At 41.1% G+C, this 15,200-nt stretch overlaps 1 protein-coding gene across 19 annotated transcripts in view; it reads left to right on the top strand.

Moving 5' to 3' along the window:
- The window catches only part of ptk2aa (protein tyrosine kinase 2aa), a 48,349-nt gene that overhangs the window by 14,505 nt on the left and 18,644 nt on the right, over nucleotides 1-15,200 (top strand). For 2 of the 19 annotated variants that reach the window (XM_061761190.1, XM_061761189.1), the window contains exons 2-12: nucleotides 284-310; nucleotides 3,402-3,649; nucleotides 4,306-4,478; nucleotides 5,256-5,343; nucleotides 5,547-5,626; nucleotides 6,531-6,593; nucleotides 8,441-8,495; nucleotides 11,999-12,139; nucleotides 12,962-13,039; nucleotides 13,958-14,065; nucleotides 14,352-14,469. In XM_061761190.1, the coding sequence (XP_061617174.1) occupies nucleotides 3,446-3,649; nucleotides 4,306-4,478; nucleotides 5,256-5,343; nucleotides 5,547-5,626; nucleotides 6,531-6,593; nucleotides 8,441-8,495; nucleotides 11,999-12,139; nucleotides 12,962-13,039; nucleotides 13,958-14,065; nucleotides 14,352-14,469 (1,108 nt within the window). In that variant the 5' untranslated portion in view covers nucleotides 284-310; nucleotides 3,402-3,445. Of the gene's footprint in view, nucleotides 1-283; nucleotides 425-1,545; nucleotides 2,255-3,401; nucleotides 3,650-4,305; nucleotides 4,479-5,255; nucleotides 5,344-5,546; nucleotides 5,627-6,530; nucleotides 6,594-8,440; nucleotides 8,496-11,998; nucleotides 12,140-12,961; nucleotides 13,040-13,957; nucleotides 14,066-14,351; nucleotides 14,470-15,200 lie in introns of those variants that run through there. The other 17 variants (XM_061761184.1, XM_061761185.1, XM_061761186.1 and 14 more) reach the window with 14 other exon arrangements.

Here is a 15,200-nt window from a genome sequence, read left to right as displayed (position 1 = left end):
GTAGTTTATTTTATTAATCCAAGTCCAGATGGTCGGGGAACTGAGTGTCTTAATCTGGCAGTACATACTGTGTTTCCCCAAGTTTAAATTAGTTCTTTTCTTTGTTTATCCAAGATCTGGTGACCTATTGATTATCCTCAATCCATATACTATTGTGGTTTCTCACTAGGGTATTGATTTAAATAAACAAAACAAAAAAAATCAATCATTTGAACACAGGTATATTTTTTTTTTACCCGAAACCTCTTGTGATGAACAAGCTCTTTGTTTGTTTGTCTTTCAGATATCTCCAGGATTGCCTACTACACAGGTGAGTGACCCCACCCCCCATTCCTGCCTAGTTTTATGTTCATTATCATACAGCTGCTTCAGGCTTGGGGGTGAGGTGACCACCAAAGATTCCCCCTGACGGAGAACAGAAGAGGTAATTTGTTTGCGGTGTTACTCAGAGGTCAATGCGCTGCGAATGGCTGTAATTAGAAAGTAGGTTCCTTTCTCGTCGACGAGTTCCTCCCCAAAAGACCAGCGGGTGCAAAACGAAGTGAACGGAGCAGTGGAGCATATTATTTATGTGCGCTGGCACCAAGTTTGTCCATCTGTGCTCTAATAACAAATTCATGTGTGCTGCCAAGCTAATGTGTATGACAAATTTCTAGGTGAAATTGAAATGTAATTTAATTTACTTTTTAAATTAGTTGCCAATAGAATATGATAAACGTTTGTCAGATTGAAGCAATGTAGCTTTAAAGGAAGCATGCATTTTGCTGTGTTTTAATAACATTCTTTTCAGTCAGTTAAATATTTTGGTTAAAATACCCTAATGATAAAGAATAAGCTTCCCTAGAAACAGCCTATTTTGAGGTGTGGTTCAGTCTCAAGCAAATGAACCACTGCTCATCCCGCCCCCTCTGGCTGAGAACAGTATTTGTTAAGATGACGGCAGTGGCAGTGTTATGTAAATTAGCCCGCACTCTTATGTCACAATTCAGAAATGCAGAATGGATGGCTAACAGGCACATTTTTGGAAATAACCAGCTAACAAAAAATGACTCTGTTGTGTAGTTTCACACTTAATGGGTGGCACTTCAGAGATCCAACTATTTGTATACAATAGGGAAGCACCGATACCAGACTCGGTACATCTGTACTCTGACTCGGAAAAGTGCTTCAATACAACTCCACCGATACCACTTTACCAGCCTACCGTGCAGGTGGACGAGGAGCCATGTCAGTCGTTTGGAGACTATAGGGTAAACACGGATGACCACGCTTTGTTAACCATCTGCAAATTATGCTCTGCAAAATGGATGATAAACTAGTCCGCCGCCGTCTGGCTAGCACCCATTCGGACCCTAAACTGAGCTGTGAGGCAGACCTGCTAACCAGTAGTCCACTATACTCTTTATTTTTTTACTTTCTCCATCCTAAAATGACAGGATTCCCTCTCCAGCACACGGGAGGCTCTGACATGGATAAAAGTGGGAGGGAATAGTCATTGAACAGTGCAGTGATTTAGTGATTAGCATATTCCTCCTGCTCCTCCTCTCGCCTCTCTCCAGCTCCCCATTCAACTTTCACCCGTGCCGCATTTGTCCTCCTTTTCCTCTCATTCTTCCCCGAAACAATGGTCGCCTTCCCCGTTGTCCCTGCATCTCTGCTTCTGTCTCGCTCTTTCATTGCACGCCGTGGTCGCTAAACAAGAGGACGACTTTCCATTGGCTCCTCGCTAATTGTCTCTGGTTCGCTTTGACTGAACATCCACCAGCTTGGAAAAGTAGAATTTCTTTTGCTGTGAACCAGCATCGCAAGGGGGAGGTGAAAAGCTATCCAAATTCTCTCTTGAGTGACGTTCACGTCACACTTCCACGGCAACGGTGTAACTATGGAGCGCAGGCATGGAGCAGGAACGGCCCGATAACAAACAGCGCGTTTGTCGTCAGAAAAAGGGGGCCGCTGCGGGGGGTGGCGATGAAGAGAACTTTCTGGACTCTGAGGATCTCAGGCAAAGGACTCAAATGTGACATTGTCGGAATTCCCACCTTTTAAAGGATTTGGTCTGTTATACTGCTGGATTTGGTGGATCTAGTTTATTCGTTTACATCACCCTCGTCTGGGACGAGGTGCGGCGTCATGCGTGTTTGTGAGGCTGCCAGCTGCCTGTCTGTGCTCAGCGGAGATGGACGCAGGCATAGACTGACATGTGTTTCCATGGTGACGAGCGGCTGTAGCCCCTTTCCCTTATGTTGGAGCAGAGGTACGGCTAGAATCTCCCTAATAGGGGGACTCGACTACAGTGAACCCCACCTACTCGCTGTTCACTATTCACAAATTTGCGTTTTTTGTGCTTTTTCTGAAACAGCAAAGCCCTGTCTATCAGGAAAGTACTACATTGATGCCAAGGAAGTATTGTACATCTCCACTGAGAGACAACCTTTGTATGTCAGAGCTGCGGTTAGCCAGGGTTGTTAGTGAAAGAAGTCTTCGCTGCACATTCACTGCATTTTTTCCGAATCAAATAATCTGTAAGCCATTTAATTTTCAGAGTAATATTGTAAGAGTTTGAAACAATATTCAACTGTTTTGGGATCATAGATGGTGCTAAATTTACAGTTCAAAAGTCATAGGCAATTCTAAACATTTTAGTGAGGGTGTCAATTGTTGTGAGTGTGTGTGTGTTTTTTTTTTCTTTTTGTGTGGAACCAAGCCTCAGCTTTTTGGTGAAAAACTCACCTATTTGTGGCTCTGGACATATTTTTGTGCTTTTTAACAGCCGAAGATGCCACAACATGGCGCCAAAGCCCTGGCCAATAGGGAAGTAGTAGTTGGTGTCAAAGAAGTATGTTAAAGTAATATATCTCGACTGAGAGACTAAGATCTTTGTATATTTGGGAAGAAGCTAAGTTTAGCCGCGGGTTACTTACAAGAAGTTATGGAGAGTCTTCACCGAATATGCATGTTTTTTCTCTGCTGAGTGGCTGTTAAAAGCTAACAAACGACGGAGCTCTCATTATCGCTTGACAATTAAATATTTTTGGCAACATACAGGTCACTCTGCATTTCCGTGCATTTAAAAAAAAAAATCATATCATCTATGAACCATTTATTTTCAAGGATAATGTTTTAAGATTGATTGAATGATTTGTGAAGTGTTTTGGCATCATGCAGATATGATCACTATGTGTATGTGTTCAATTTTCCACCACAAAAATACATCCAACACAAGTCAAAGCACACGCATGACGACAGGAGCCATTCCCAGATGAGTTTAATTCCAGGAAGTGTGTCAATGTCAGGAACAATAACCGCCTGTGGTCCATTGTCTTGCTTCGGTTGTAGAATGGATGAGCCTTGACCTGGTACAAATAATCTTAACGTGGGAAATAATTTGTTTTTTTTTCCAGAATATGACAGACACCTAGCGGCAGCGGTGTCAGCAGGGAAGACCATGGCGACGCCCTACATGGACGCCAACCTCAATCACGCCCTGCTGGACGGTGGCGCCAAGTCGCGGCTCAGTGCCGGAGGGTCGGACCGTACCGCTGCCGGATCCGTGGACAGGGTCCTGAAGGTCTTCCACCAATTCGAAACCAACACGGAACTAAGCAGCTGGTCATCTAACATCCGATACGGGGATGCTACCGATATCCGGGTAAGATTCCAGCTATCTGCGAGTTAATGATCGGAACCCTAACCCCCAAGGCTTGCCCCATTCGTCACAGCTCTGCTGGATAATTGTGGCGTTTCCTTTGCCTTAACCAGATGGTACAAGGTCCTATTTCTAGTACCTGGGGTCCCATGTGTGCCGAACAGACACCAAATGTGTGACATAAATTTCAATATTATGTTAATTATATATTTATATTTTATTTTAAAATTCAATACAAATCAATTGAATAAAAATAGCAAGTATGGCAGGACCTCCTGGTGGCATTTGACTACCTATTCTTAAACCGTGTGTGGTTCGTAATCTCAAAATGTCCGGACCATTTTAAACTGAGGACCCCTGAACTACAAACTACACCACTCAAATAGTTAGCGGTCTCCCTCTATATGTGGGTCAAACCACCCCCATCCATACCCAGTTTTTACATGGCAACACACATGCTCCTTTGAGCATTAATGTGTGTCATGTGATGTCTGGCAGCTTGTTTGGGTGTGAGCGTCATCTTAAATTTGTTGAAGTCAGACACAGGCATGCATAAAGTGATGCACTATGTGAGCCCGCTGTACTGTAGACTCAATGCTATTAGTTTAATCCAGCTATTTTAAGTATATTATTATATTATTATTATTTTTTGTCCACAGGGAATCATCCAGAAGATACTGGACATCCACAAGGTGCGCTGGACGTGGTGCTTCGGCCTGCGTCTCAGCAGCAGCGGCCAACCCAGAGACCAAGTGCACTGGCTTCACCCCGACATGGGCGTGTCGCATGTCCGCGAGAAATACGAACAGGCGCGCCCCAACGAGGAGTGGAGGTGAGTGAGTTTTGAGGTTGAGATTTTAGTTAATGCGAAGTTAAGAAGATCCTTTTACACAATGCAGTTTAAAGATTCATCTGCCGCCTCTCTTTGTGGATGAGGAAAGGATGTCATGTCATTTATATTTTAAACCAAGTAGAGGGAGATGGAAAGGATAATTGGTAGGAAGTGGAGCTGTTTTACAAGATATCACAGTAAAGGAAACAGAATAGCCCTACCTTACGATAAACAAAAAAAATCCCATTTATAAACACACTTGTCCTGAATCTTGGGACTATGAGGCGGACATGCTAACCACTTCTTCACCATGCTGCCCTGAAAGAAAAACTCTTCAAAATAAGTCATGATCTTACGTTACAGTCTGACAAAGCCACAGCTAGCTTCCTTTAGCAGTGTGCCCGTAGCGAATGGAAAAGCAGCAGGAGTGATTTACTGGAGACGCCTCATGAAAAATCCAGCGGGCCTCGTCTGTTGTGCGATGAATTGAAAGGCTCGTGGATCACTTTTATTGTGGCGGTCGACGCTAATGCCATTGTACGTTTAGGACCTTTTGCACAGTGGACTTATAACGAGTGAAGGAAGCAGATGTCACCTTTGTCTGACTAAGTCAACAACTCTTTTCTGCTTGTGTGATGATGTAACCCTTTTTCTCACTGTTTCATACCTTCTGATTTGCTTTTAGAATTGCATGACGGGCCAGATCAAATGCTCAAAAGGCCCACGGTCTGTAGGATGCCCACCCCTTCTCTAAACAATGACATTTCCTCTCTGCAGGTACGAACTGAGGATCCGATACCTTCCAAAAGGCTTCGTTCAGCACTTTACAGAAGACAAACCTACACTCAATTACTTCTACCACCAGGTACACACGCGCATAAACATTTCATCTTTCAACATGAGACATATGGTGCTGCTCGCAGACTGTGTGTTTGCCTGGAAGTCATGTAGGTCAGTAGGACTGTTTGTGTTTCTCAGAGTGCCATTTGTTGCTCGGCAATATAAATATGTCAGTGTCTTTAAATAAACATATGCGTTTGTTGCTTACGTGTGTCATTTGGCACCCAGGTGAAAAATGACTACATGGCACAGATCGGGGATCAAGTAGAGCAAGATGTTGCCCTTAAACTGGGCTGCCTGGAGATCAGGTGAGACGCACGCCGAGTACTGAACTGGTGATTAACTATTAATTATTCATATAATGATAATAATAACAATACATGCACGATGAAAAAAGATGTGCCTTTGTTTCTGATTTGTTTTTCTCCACAGGTTAAAATTAATCTTATGATTCTAAGATATAAAAGTTTAATTTAATTTATTTATTTAATTAAGTAATGTAATTTAATAATTTAATATCTTAAATTATAAAGTGGTATACCTATATAGTAATTTGTTGCTATCGTATAAAGCACATATCTAAATGTTTTTTTTTTTATAAGAAAATAAATTGTTATTGCATCTTTTTAAAAACCCAAAACACAAGAAAAATGAAATATTTTTGTGTTTTGGACAAAGATATATTCTGGATAAAAACTGAAAACTGTTCAAAATTTGGAGCTACTGTACCTGCTTTTCTAGATGATTGTTGTGAAAAATAATAACCGTCATAATTTGTTGCTGTCCTACAAAAGCAGGTAACTATCACCAAATGTAAATTTTTGTTGTATTTTTACCTGAGAAAAACATTTGAATCTAAAACACAAAGCCGAGCGTGTATTCTTGTTGTATTGGCTGAAAAAAATATAAAATAAAAATAATTATTTTTGCCATGTATTGAAAAGAATCTCCAAATGTTGATTTTGGGTTTGTATCCAAAACGCAACAAATACAAACCCCTGTATGAAGCAGTGCATTGGCTACAACCATCACTATATTAATCACTTGATTTAAACGACTGTGTTCGTATAGTTGGATGCAGGTGTTGTATTGGATTCCACCAGAATGTGCAGGTGTAATTTATTTCCCTCGGGACCACTAACGGATCTGGAGCCTGCTGTTTTGAGAGGATGATTTAATGTTAACACGGATGTGCTCTGCTCTGATTTCAAGGAGGTTCTTTAAAGAGATGAGAGGAAATGCCCTGGACAAGAAGTCTAACTATGAGCTACTAGAGTAAGTACTTAAGGATTCTCATTTTGAGGCCAACAGCGATCCTCCATCAGCTTCTTTCTCTTGTTACCATGTTTTGCAACTCAGCCAGGTCTAGAGCCGTACATTTCATGTTTATTCACATTCAATATGGCAATTACTCATGATGGCAAAGCTACTTCATGCTGCATGTGGCAATCTATTGGCTGTTAGACCGCGAACGCTAACAAACTGGGTGCCTTAACGAGACTGCTTGGCTCCGATTCTAATGAGCTACCCGATTCCGCTGTAGTCTATTCTGTCTAGTCTCACAGCCTAATGAGCTCGCCAATGAACCGAGAAAGAATGTCCAGTTGTTATGTATCCTGCTTCCTGCTCGTCTCATTTTTTGTCTTCTTTGCAATCAATTCTTTGCAATCTTTGTTATTTTGTCTCCGTCTGTCCCTCGTCCCTGAAAAGATGTCAGCTTTTCACCAAGCAGATCTTTAGGGGGAAGTAATGCAGGCCTCTGACAGTTGGCCCATTTGAACATTCTCTAGTTTATCAAAAATTCTCAAAGCAAAAGATTATTTTTGATTTTTGATTTTTTAAAGATAAAGCCACAACAAGTATCTGATCATGCAGTGGAACATCTTAAGTCAAACGCAATCCTTCTGTGATGCTGGTTGAAATCCAAGTTGATCCCATGAAAAAAAAAATCCCAACCTTATTTGTATTTAGGCTCAAACTGTCACCCACATAAAATGTTTACTAATTGTACAAGCAATGTTTTAAGTAACATTTTAGCATTCCCCACTAATGCAAGTAAAATGTCACTGTATGTAAGATTAAATAAAAGTAAAGAAAAGACTAAACTTACTCTTTGAAACCTCAGTAAAATGTACCATTTGTTGGCAAGATTCTATGGTCATTTTCATGCTAGTCATTATCCGTTATACTAACAGCTAGATGCTATTTACGACAGAGTTCTGTTCCTCAATAATCATAAAAGTATATGAAGTTAACCACTGTGTAATGACATGATAAAACATAAAGTAAAACTACTCACCTTTTGATGCATAAGAGACACATAAGGGACAATAAAGATATTCCGTTTTTGTTGGTAAGCTTCTCTCATTTTCATAATAGTCATTATCCATTATGCAAACCGCTACATGCTATTTACATGCAAATTTGACTTGTTTAAAGTTGATATATAATTAATTGTGCTGCCCATATTGTACTGAGCTACTAGTCTCTCCTATATTATATATACTAAGTTCTATTTCACATCCATCCATCCATTTTCTGAGCCGCTTCTCCTCACTAGGGTCGCGGGCGTGCTGGAGCCTATCCCAGGAGGTGGGGTACCCCCTGAACTGGTTGCCAGCCAATCGCAGGGCACATACAAACAAACAACCATTCGCACTCACATTCACACCTATGGGCAATTTAGAGTCTCAGATTAATGCATGTTTTTGGGATGTGGGAGGAAAACAGAGTGCCCGGAGAAAACCCACACAGGCACGGGGAGAACATACAAACTCCACACAGGCGGGGCTGGGGATTGAACCCAGGTCCTCAGAACTGTGAGGCTGACGCTCTAACCAGTCGGGCCACCGTGCCGCCCTATTTCACATTCTATTGTTAACACAAATTTTCACTGTGACAAAAGACAAAAAATATATAAAAATCCCAATTAGTACTGTACGACTTTAAACTGTTTAGTGAACGAGTCAGCTTCATCACTTTCTGCTTCCCACTGTCCACTTCCCACTTTTACTTATGCAACTGAGCTCAGATCAGATAGCGACATTTAACATTCCTGCAAGTATTTACAGTATTCTAAGCAGTCAACCCCTCTTTTCTGTTGTCTTATCCTCTCTGTACAGGAAGGATGTTGGTTTGAGGCGTTTTTTCCCCAAAGACCTGCTGGATTCAGTTAAGGTGAGAAGAAACCATGAAATGAATGCTCCTCACAGTGGCGGTTCACTAATTATGAATTCACCTATTCCCATTTTTTTCCCTGTGGAACCTATTTGCGGCTATTTACTAAAAAACAGTTTTCGCAGTTTTTGTGCTCTTTCTGAAACTCCCCAAGATGGCGCCAAAGCCATGTCTAATAAGAAAGTAGTAGCGTATTGATGTCAAGAAACATTGTTCAAGTGATAAACCTAGACTTGAGAGACCTTGTCGAGGAGCTAACTTTAGCCAGGGTTGTTAACGGAATGTTCAAATGCACTTCGGGTGCATTAAAAAAAAAAAAATTTTGTTATTTATTTTGAAGGGTAATGTAAGATTAGTGATATTAAAGTGTTTGGGATCATAGTTTGTGATGTATTTACGCAACACTTAACATTTTTAGGGGGACTATAATTGTGTTCTTTTTCTATTTTTGGTAGGGCATGCTTTACTCCACTTGTATTAGTTTTGTTCCTATTTCTCCGTCAACAAATTAAAAGCATGCCGATTTATAGGCTACTACTTTAAGTGGCCTGGTTAATGAAATTTAATATTCGCAGCGGGGGTGTCCAAACTCAGGTAAAGGTGCCCATTCGTGGTCTTGCAGCTTGTTTTTATTGACCTGCATGTAAAAAAAAACAAACAAACAAAAAAAAGAAATCCGGACACCCATTTATAATCAATATCATGTTCCGTGTTTGTTCACTGCTTTCATTGCAACCTTTAATCTAATAAATGTTACTTTAGATTCATTTTTTTACATTTGGAATTTGGCTGGATTGAGGCTATAATAAGCAGTGTAAGTGATACATTTACGGCACACTTTTATGGGGAGGGTGTGTTGAAGAAAGGCCAAGTGACCCCAAAAGGTCCTGATGTCGCCAGGCGGCGGGGAGACAGATGCTCTGCAGAGGGGAGCGCCACCGCTCGTGCGCAACCCACGGGGTCACGGTTAAACCCACTTTCTCTTTCCAACAATGAGGAGGGAAGGGGGGGGGGGGGGGGGAGTGTACGCCTCCTTTTACCGTCTCCCTATCAAGCCCAGCTGAACCCCCCAACTCCCTGCCCTTCCCATCAACTGCCCAATTCTTTACCTCCTCTTCACAAACATGGCAACATAAAGCCCGCTTCCCTTCCTTGAGGCCCCCACACGTGCAGTCAAACATCCATAAATTGTCTGATTAGAGTTGAATGCAGATGTGTGGGTGGGTCTCGTAGTTTCACAGTATTTGAATTGTTTTGGCTGAACCCGAATAACACGCATCTGTTATATACATGACAAGTGCATTATAAACTGTATCTCTCTTAGACAATGCTGACATGTAGACGTTATTTGAAAAGTGGTCTTTCTTACGTGGGGCTTACACAAACCGATTTTGTCATTTTTTTGTTGATGATGAATGACTTGTTGGTTATTTGTGGGTGCCATTAATATTTTAATGTAACCCTCCTTTTATGTTGTGGACCAAATTGACCTGTTTAGATTGCTTTATTTTCTTTTTATTATATACTTTCCATATTGTGTTTGGATTTACATGGAATATTAATTATATTGACAGTGACATAAGGGGCAAATTTAACATAAACATACAGTGTGTTTTATCTTCATTTTATGTATTACACTATTGGGGAATGAAAGATGATAATGTCAAAGTCCTTAACGTTGAAGTATAACTTTTCCAGTAGTAACAAAACATACTGTATATATCTAAAAAAAAATTAACGTTAAAGGTATTGTTGGTCTGCGATTGGCTGGCAACCAGTTCAGGGTGTACCCCGCCTCCTGCCCGATGACAGCTGGGATAGGCTCCAGCACGCCCGCGACCCTAGTGAGGAGAAGCGGCTCAGAAAATGGATGGATGGATGGTATTGTTGGTGTACCAAAGAAACAAACACAACATGAGTTTGTTAATAGCAACCAGTTCAATATCTGGTTCTATGATTTTTTTTTCACACTTTAAAAATGCCAAGTAAAAAGCAAAACAATTAATCTTTTATAAACTCCCATAAGATTTACTCACGTCTCACGCAATGGTCTGAAAACCAGCTTTTGTTCGACTTTTGAGACATTTTTCCAAAAATTGCCCGTCAAACTCAAATGTTCAACTAATACACACACGTGTAGATACGACATGTGTGTCACAGCTGTCAGTTGCGTGGCCATCTTTAGAAGGGTGAAAGGGAATGGGAGTCATTTAATGGGATTATTCTCTCTCAATAGACTCCACTTGATTCACACACACACACACACACTCACACACATGCACACATGCACACACGCGTGCATAGACCTAAGAAAACAGATGGCTACGGTAGTAAAGGGTGACTGATGTCAGGGTTGGTCAAAGCCTTCTAAAGACTCCATTCACGCTGACAGGTTAGCCAGCAGGTTTAGTAAAAACTACAACAAAAAAACTTTTGTGGCATTATAGAGACAGTTTTAATGACAATGAATACTTGTGTGTGCCTCCAGAGGGCCCTAGTGTACGCTGCTCGAAAAAGGAGACACTTCCCGTGTGAGTGTGGTGACGATATACCTATATATTCATCTTCATGTCCCTCTCAGAAGCAGTGTTATCATGGGGCTCAGTCAGCACGGTGATAGAGGTCGTGATAATGCTGCTTAAGGTTCTTCCTCTCAAGAAGGGTGGAGACTCAGGGGTGTCAAACTGTTGAGGGACACATTGTAGTTATGGTTTCCCTCAGAGGGCCATTATGATTATCACCTCATATAATTACAGACAACAAATGTATTGATAACTAGTTTTGGAATCAGAAATTTATCCTGATTATTGGTATCTGTGTACTGCGGTTTAATTTAAGTGCAGTTATGTTTCACGTGTAAGGTTAATGGTTAAATTGACCCTACGTCCGCAACCATGTCTTGTGTAACAAACTGTAAAGATAAAATTAGCCCTGTAGCATCAATTATTTAAGGCGCTGTAGCAGTCTACAATAAATCTGCATGTTTTTTTTTAAAATCCACTTTAAATTGTGGTGGGCCTTTTTACGAATGTTTTTGGCCAACAAGAATTAACACAGCAAATTAAACAAGAAGATTCCAGTTGCCTCAATTCAACCTTTGCGATTTACCATGATAATCTACAGAGACATAAAGTAAAAACTAAATTTTTCAAACAATTGGTATTTTTTTTATTGATGCTGTGACACGTGACCTAGGCAATTATGCTTTTATGCTAATAACATGTACTCTATGTGTGTCAAAAATATCTGGATCAGAAAGGTTATGAATCAAATCTTTATGTATTGTACGCAAGTCATAGTTTGATAGAATAATATGTTGCCTATAAGGCATGGGGTGTATGTGTTTTTTTTTCCTGAAGTGATGAAGTAGAAATGGCACAATAATGTTCCTGGATGGATTTTCTGTCGATCACTGCCCATCTGTCCATTTTTGAGGTAACCAGTTTATAGCGTGTGATGCTAACGCAGTTGGATGCACTTCATTGTTTCTCATCCTCCTTCAGGCCAAGACGCTCCGTAAGTTGATCCAGCAGACATTCAAGCAGGTTGCCAACTTCAATGATGAGCAGTGCATCCTTAAATTCCTCGAGATACTGGCACCCATCCACCGCTATGACAAGGAGTGCTTCAAATGCGCCCTAGGGGTGAGTAGGACTCGGGTTCCTTGTGTAAGGTTGACCCCTTGTGGTGGGGTTGAGTCTCATGCGTTGCACTGGATATAGGGCGTCCTTGGTTTAGGACTGTCCCAACAAACAACATTTTGAGGTTATGAACTGCGGCATAAGAATCCATGGTCACGCGGCACAAGAAGACACGCTCAGTTACTGCCGTAATTACTTGCATTTACGTTTTACATTTGACAGTTTTGTACCAATGGCCTTGGAGTGTTTTTCATACTAATATTTACATTAATTATGACATTTTGAGGTTATGAAGGGTGCTCAGTGAATTACAGTAGTTTACTATTTTTCAATGTATTGTTTATTTATGGTCAAGAGGTGTTTTTCATATGAATATTTACAGTAATTATGACTTAAGCATTAACGTTTGTTAGTGATAGACTATGGCATGTTCCTGTTGTTTTAGAGTAAAAACCTGCTATTTGCAGGGGGGGAGGGACTGAGCCCTTCCATGAATAGAGACAATCCACGTGTAATTGAAGGCCACACAAAAGAGAAATTTCCTAAAGGTGGTACAAGTTTACGGCAAAACGATTTTTTTTCTATTAAACAAACTATCGCCTGACTAAATGAAGCTCCTCACCTCATTTCAAGGAGTTCCGCCAGGAAAATATTTTTATATTTGATATGGCTTTGGCCGAAGTACAAAAAGGTACATAGGAAAGTTTTTCAGCAAACAATGGGAGGATAGGTTCTCAGGAAAAAAAATAAAAATACCCAAATAGATGAATTCACAAATTCTGAGCTGCAAGTTGTGGGGGTTCATTGTTTTCTCCCTCCCCGCAGTCAAGCTGGGTGATCCAGGTGGAGTTGGCAATAGGGCCTGAGGAAGGTATTAGCTACCTGACGGACAAGGGCTCAGCGGTGAGTAAAAGTCTGCATTTTTCCATTTTTTTTTTTTTTTTTTTGTAGGCCGCCATAAAGACGATGTAAACCCTGAACTGGTCGCTGACCAATCACATAGTTTATCGAAATAAGGCAAACAGCCAATAAGACTCAGATTCACACCTATGGGAATTTTAGTCTTCAATTGATCTAATATGCGTATTTGTGGATTGTGGGAGGAAGCTGGAGTATCCAGAGAAAACCCAGCTAGAAACTTCAGAACTGTGAGGCATACTTGTGCTTCCTACTAGTCAAATGTGTTAAGCACTAGTCGACTGTGTTGCCCTTTACAAGATCATCAGGACTTTTACAGGACAGTTTACATGCCATATTTCTGCAATTTGTGCCTGGGTCCGTTTTTACTCAACTCCAATTGGGGGATGAATTTTATTAGATAGGAACCTTTGTTTGAAAAAAAAATGAAGAAAGAAAGAAGAAATCAATTGAAACTAGAGTTTAAAGCAAAATGATAAAGGACTATTATGGCGAAAAGGACTATTATGGCGAAAAGGACAGCGGAAGACTGGGAGAAAAGTTGCAATGCTCCCTGGAACATAAACATGGGTGGACAGAACATTGTGGAGCGAACATCTGTCTCTTGGAACGCTGTCTCCACATAACAGAATCATTTTTAATACTGCGCAGGGAACTCGTTTATAACATGGTGAGTTCTTTACATGCCTTGGTGGGTGCTGCTGTTTTGGTTAGCGTCATAGTTCAGATGGACTCAACAGTCAACTGCAGTTGTGCCAATGAAGCGAGATAATTACGCCTATCCAATTTTTTTTAAAAGGGAGATGTCTATTTGTTCAAGTGGAAGACGCGGCCGCAGACTATTTAAGTAGGGGCCACTGTTTGAGGAAATATGGTATGAGATGTCTCTTTTCCTCCCGACAGCCTACCCATCTGGCTAACTTCACCCAAGTGCAGTCCATCCAGTACTCTGCTGTGGAGGAGAAGGACAGGAAAGGAATGCTTCAAGTCAACGTCGCGGGAGCCGCTGAGGTACACTGGAATGAGCTTGAGTTACCGTCAGCTGTATTCCTACCCCGTGGTTCACAGCTTGTACCTTGTTAGTGAATAGCTTTCCACTGATACTCACACTGTGTGAGATTGTTTTATTTTTAGTATCGGATTTATTCATAGACATGTAATAATGTGACATTAGCAGCAGCTTGTGGGTGATGCTGTGCATCAGTTGCATATCTTAGGAGATAACAACACTTTGTGTTTGTGGTTTGTGTATGTGTGTGTGTGTGTGTGTGTGTGTGTGTGCACGCGCACGCGCCAGCCTCTCACCGTCACGACAGCCTCCCTGACCATGGCGGAGAATTTGGCCGACCTGATCGACGGCTACTGTCGGCTCATCTCCATGGAAACGCGCTCTTTCATCGTCAGAGTTCAGAAAGGTAGTTTCATGTGTTGTGCTTCTTTATATTCAGTTGCTCAGAATTAGAATTTGGGGTGATATTAGGGTGTGATTTAATCAATGGAAACTATTATATAGACTTGCATAATCTAATGAGATCAATACAAGAGCTGTATGAGTAGATAGCTTGACTTTATAAAGATGATATGCTCAATTTGGATTTATGGATGGATATCTGTCCTAAGCCTGAGAGGCATTTATAAAAAAAAAATGTATTCATCTGACAAACACCTGTAGGATTTCCCAAATTAAATACCGTAATACCTTGACCTATGAGTTTAATTTGTTCTGTGCCCAAGCTTGTAACTCAATTTCCTCATATGTCAATTATTTTTTTCCCATTGAAAGTAATAGAAATACCATTAATCTATTCCAATTTTTTTCCTCTTTTACATCCATTCATCCATTTTCTGAGCCGCTTATACTCACAAGGGTCGCGGGAGTGCTGGAGGCTATCCCAGCTATCTTCGGGCAGGAGGCGGGGTACACCCTGAACTGGTTGCCAGCCAATCACAGGGCACATACAAACAAACAACCATCCGGACTCACATTCACACCTGTGGGCAATTTAGAGTCTTCAATTAACCTACCATGCATGTTTTTGGGATGTGGGAGGAAACCGGAGTGCCCGGAGAAAACCCACGCAGGCAACATGCAAACTCAACACAGGCGGGGCCGGGGATTGAACCCTGGTCCTCAGAAATGGGACGC

Source organism: Phyllopteryx taeniolatus, chromosome 21 (genome assembly GCF_024500385.1).
Source record: "Phyllopteryx taeniolatus isolate TA_2022b chromosome 21, UOR_Ptae_1.2, whole genome shotgun sequence".
Lineage (NCBI taxonomy): Eukaryota > Metazoa > Chordata > Actinopteri > Syngnathiformes > Syngnathidae > Phyllopteryx > Phyllopteryx taeniolatus.
The sequence above is the reverse complement of the archived record's forward strand: the minus strand, read 5'-3'. Positions and strand labels throughout refer to the sequence as shown.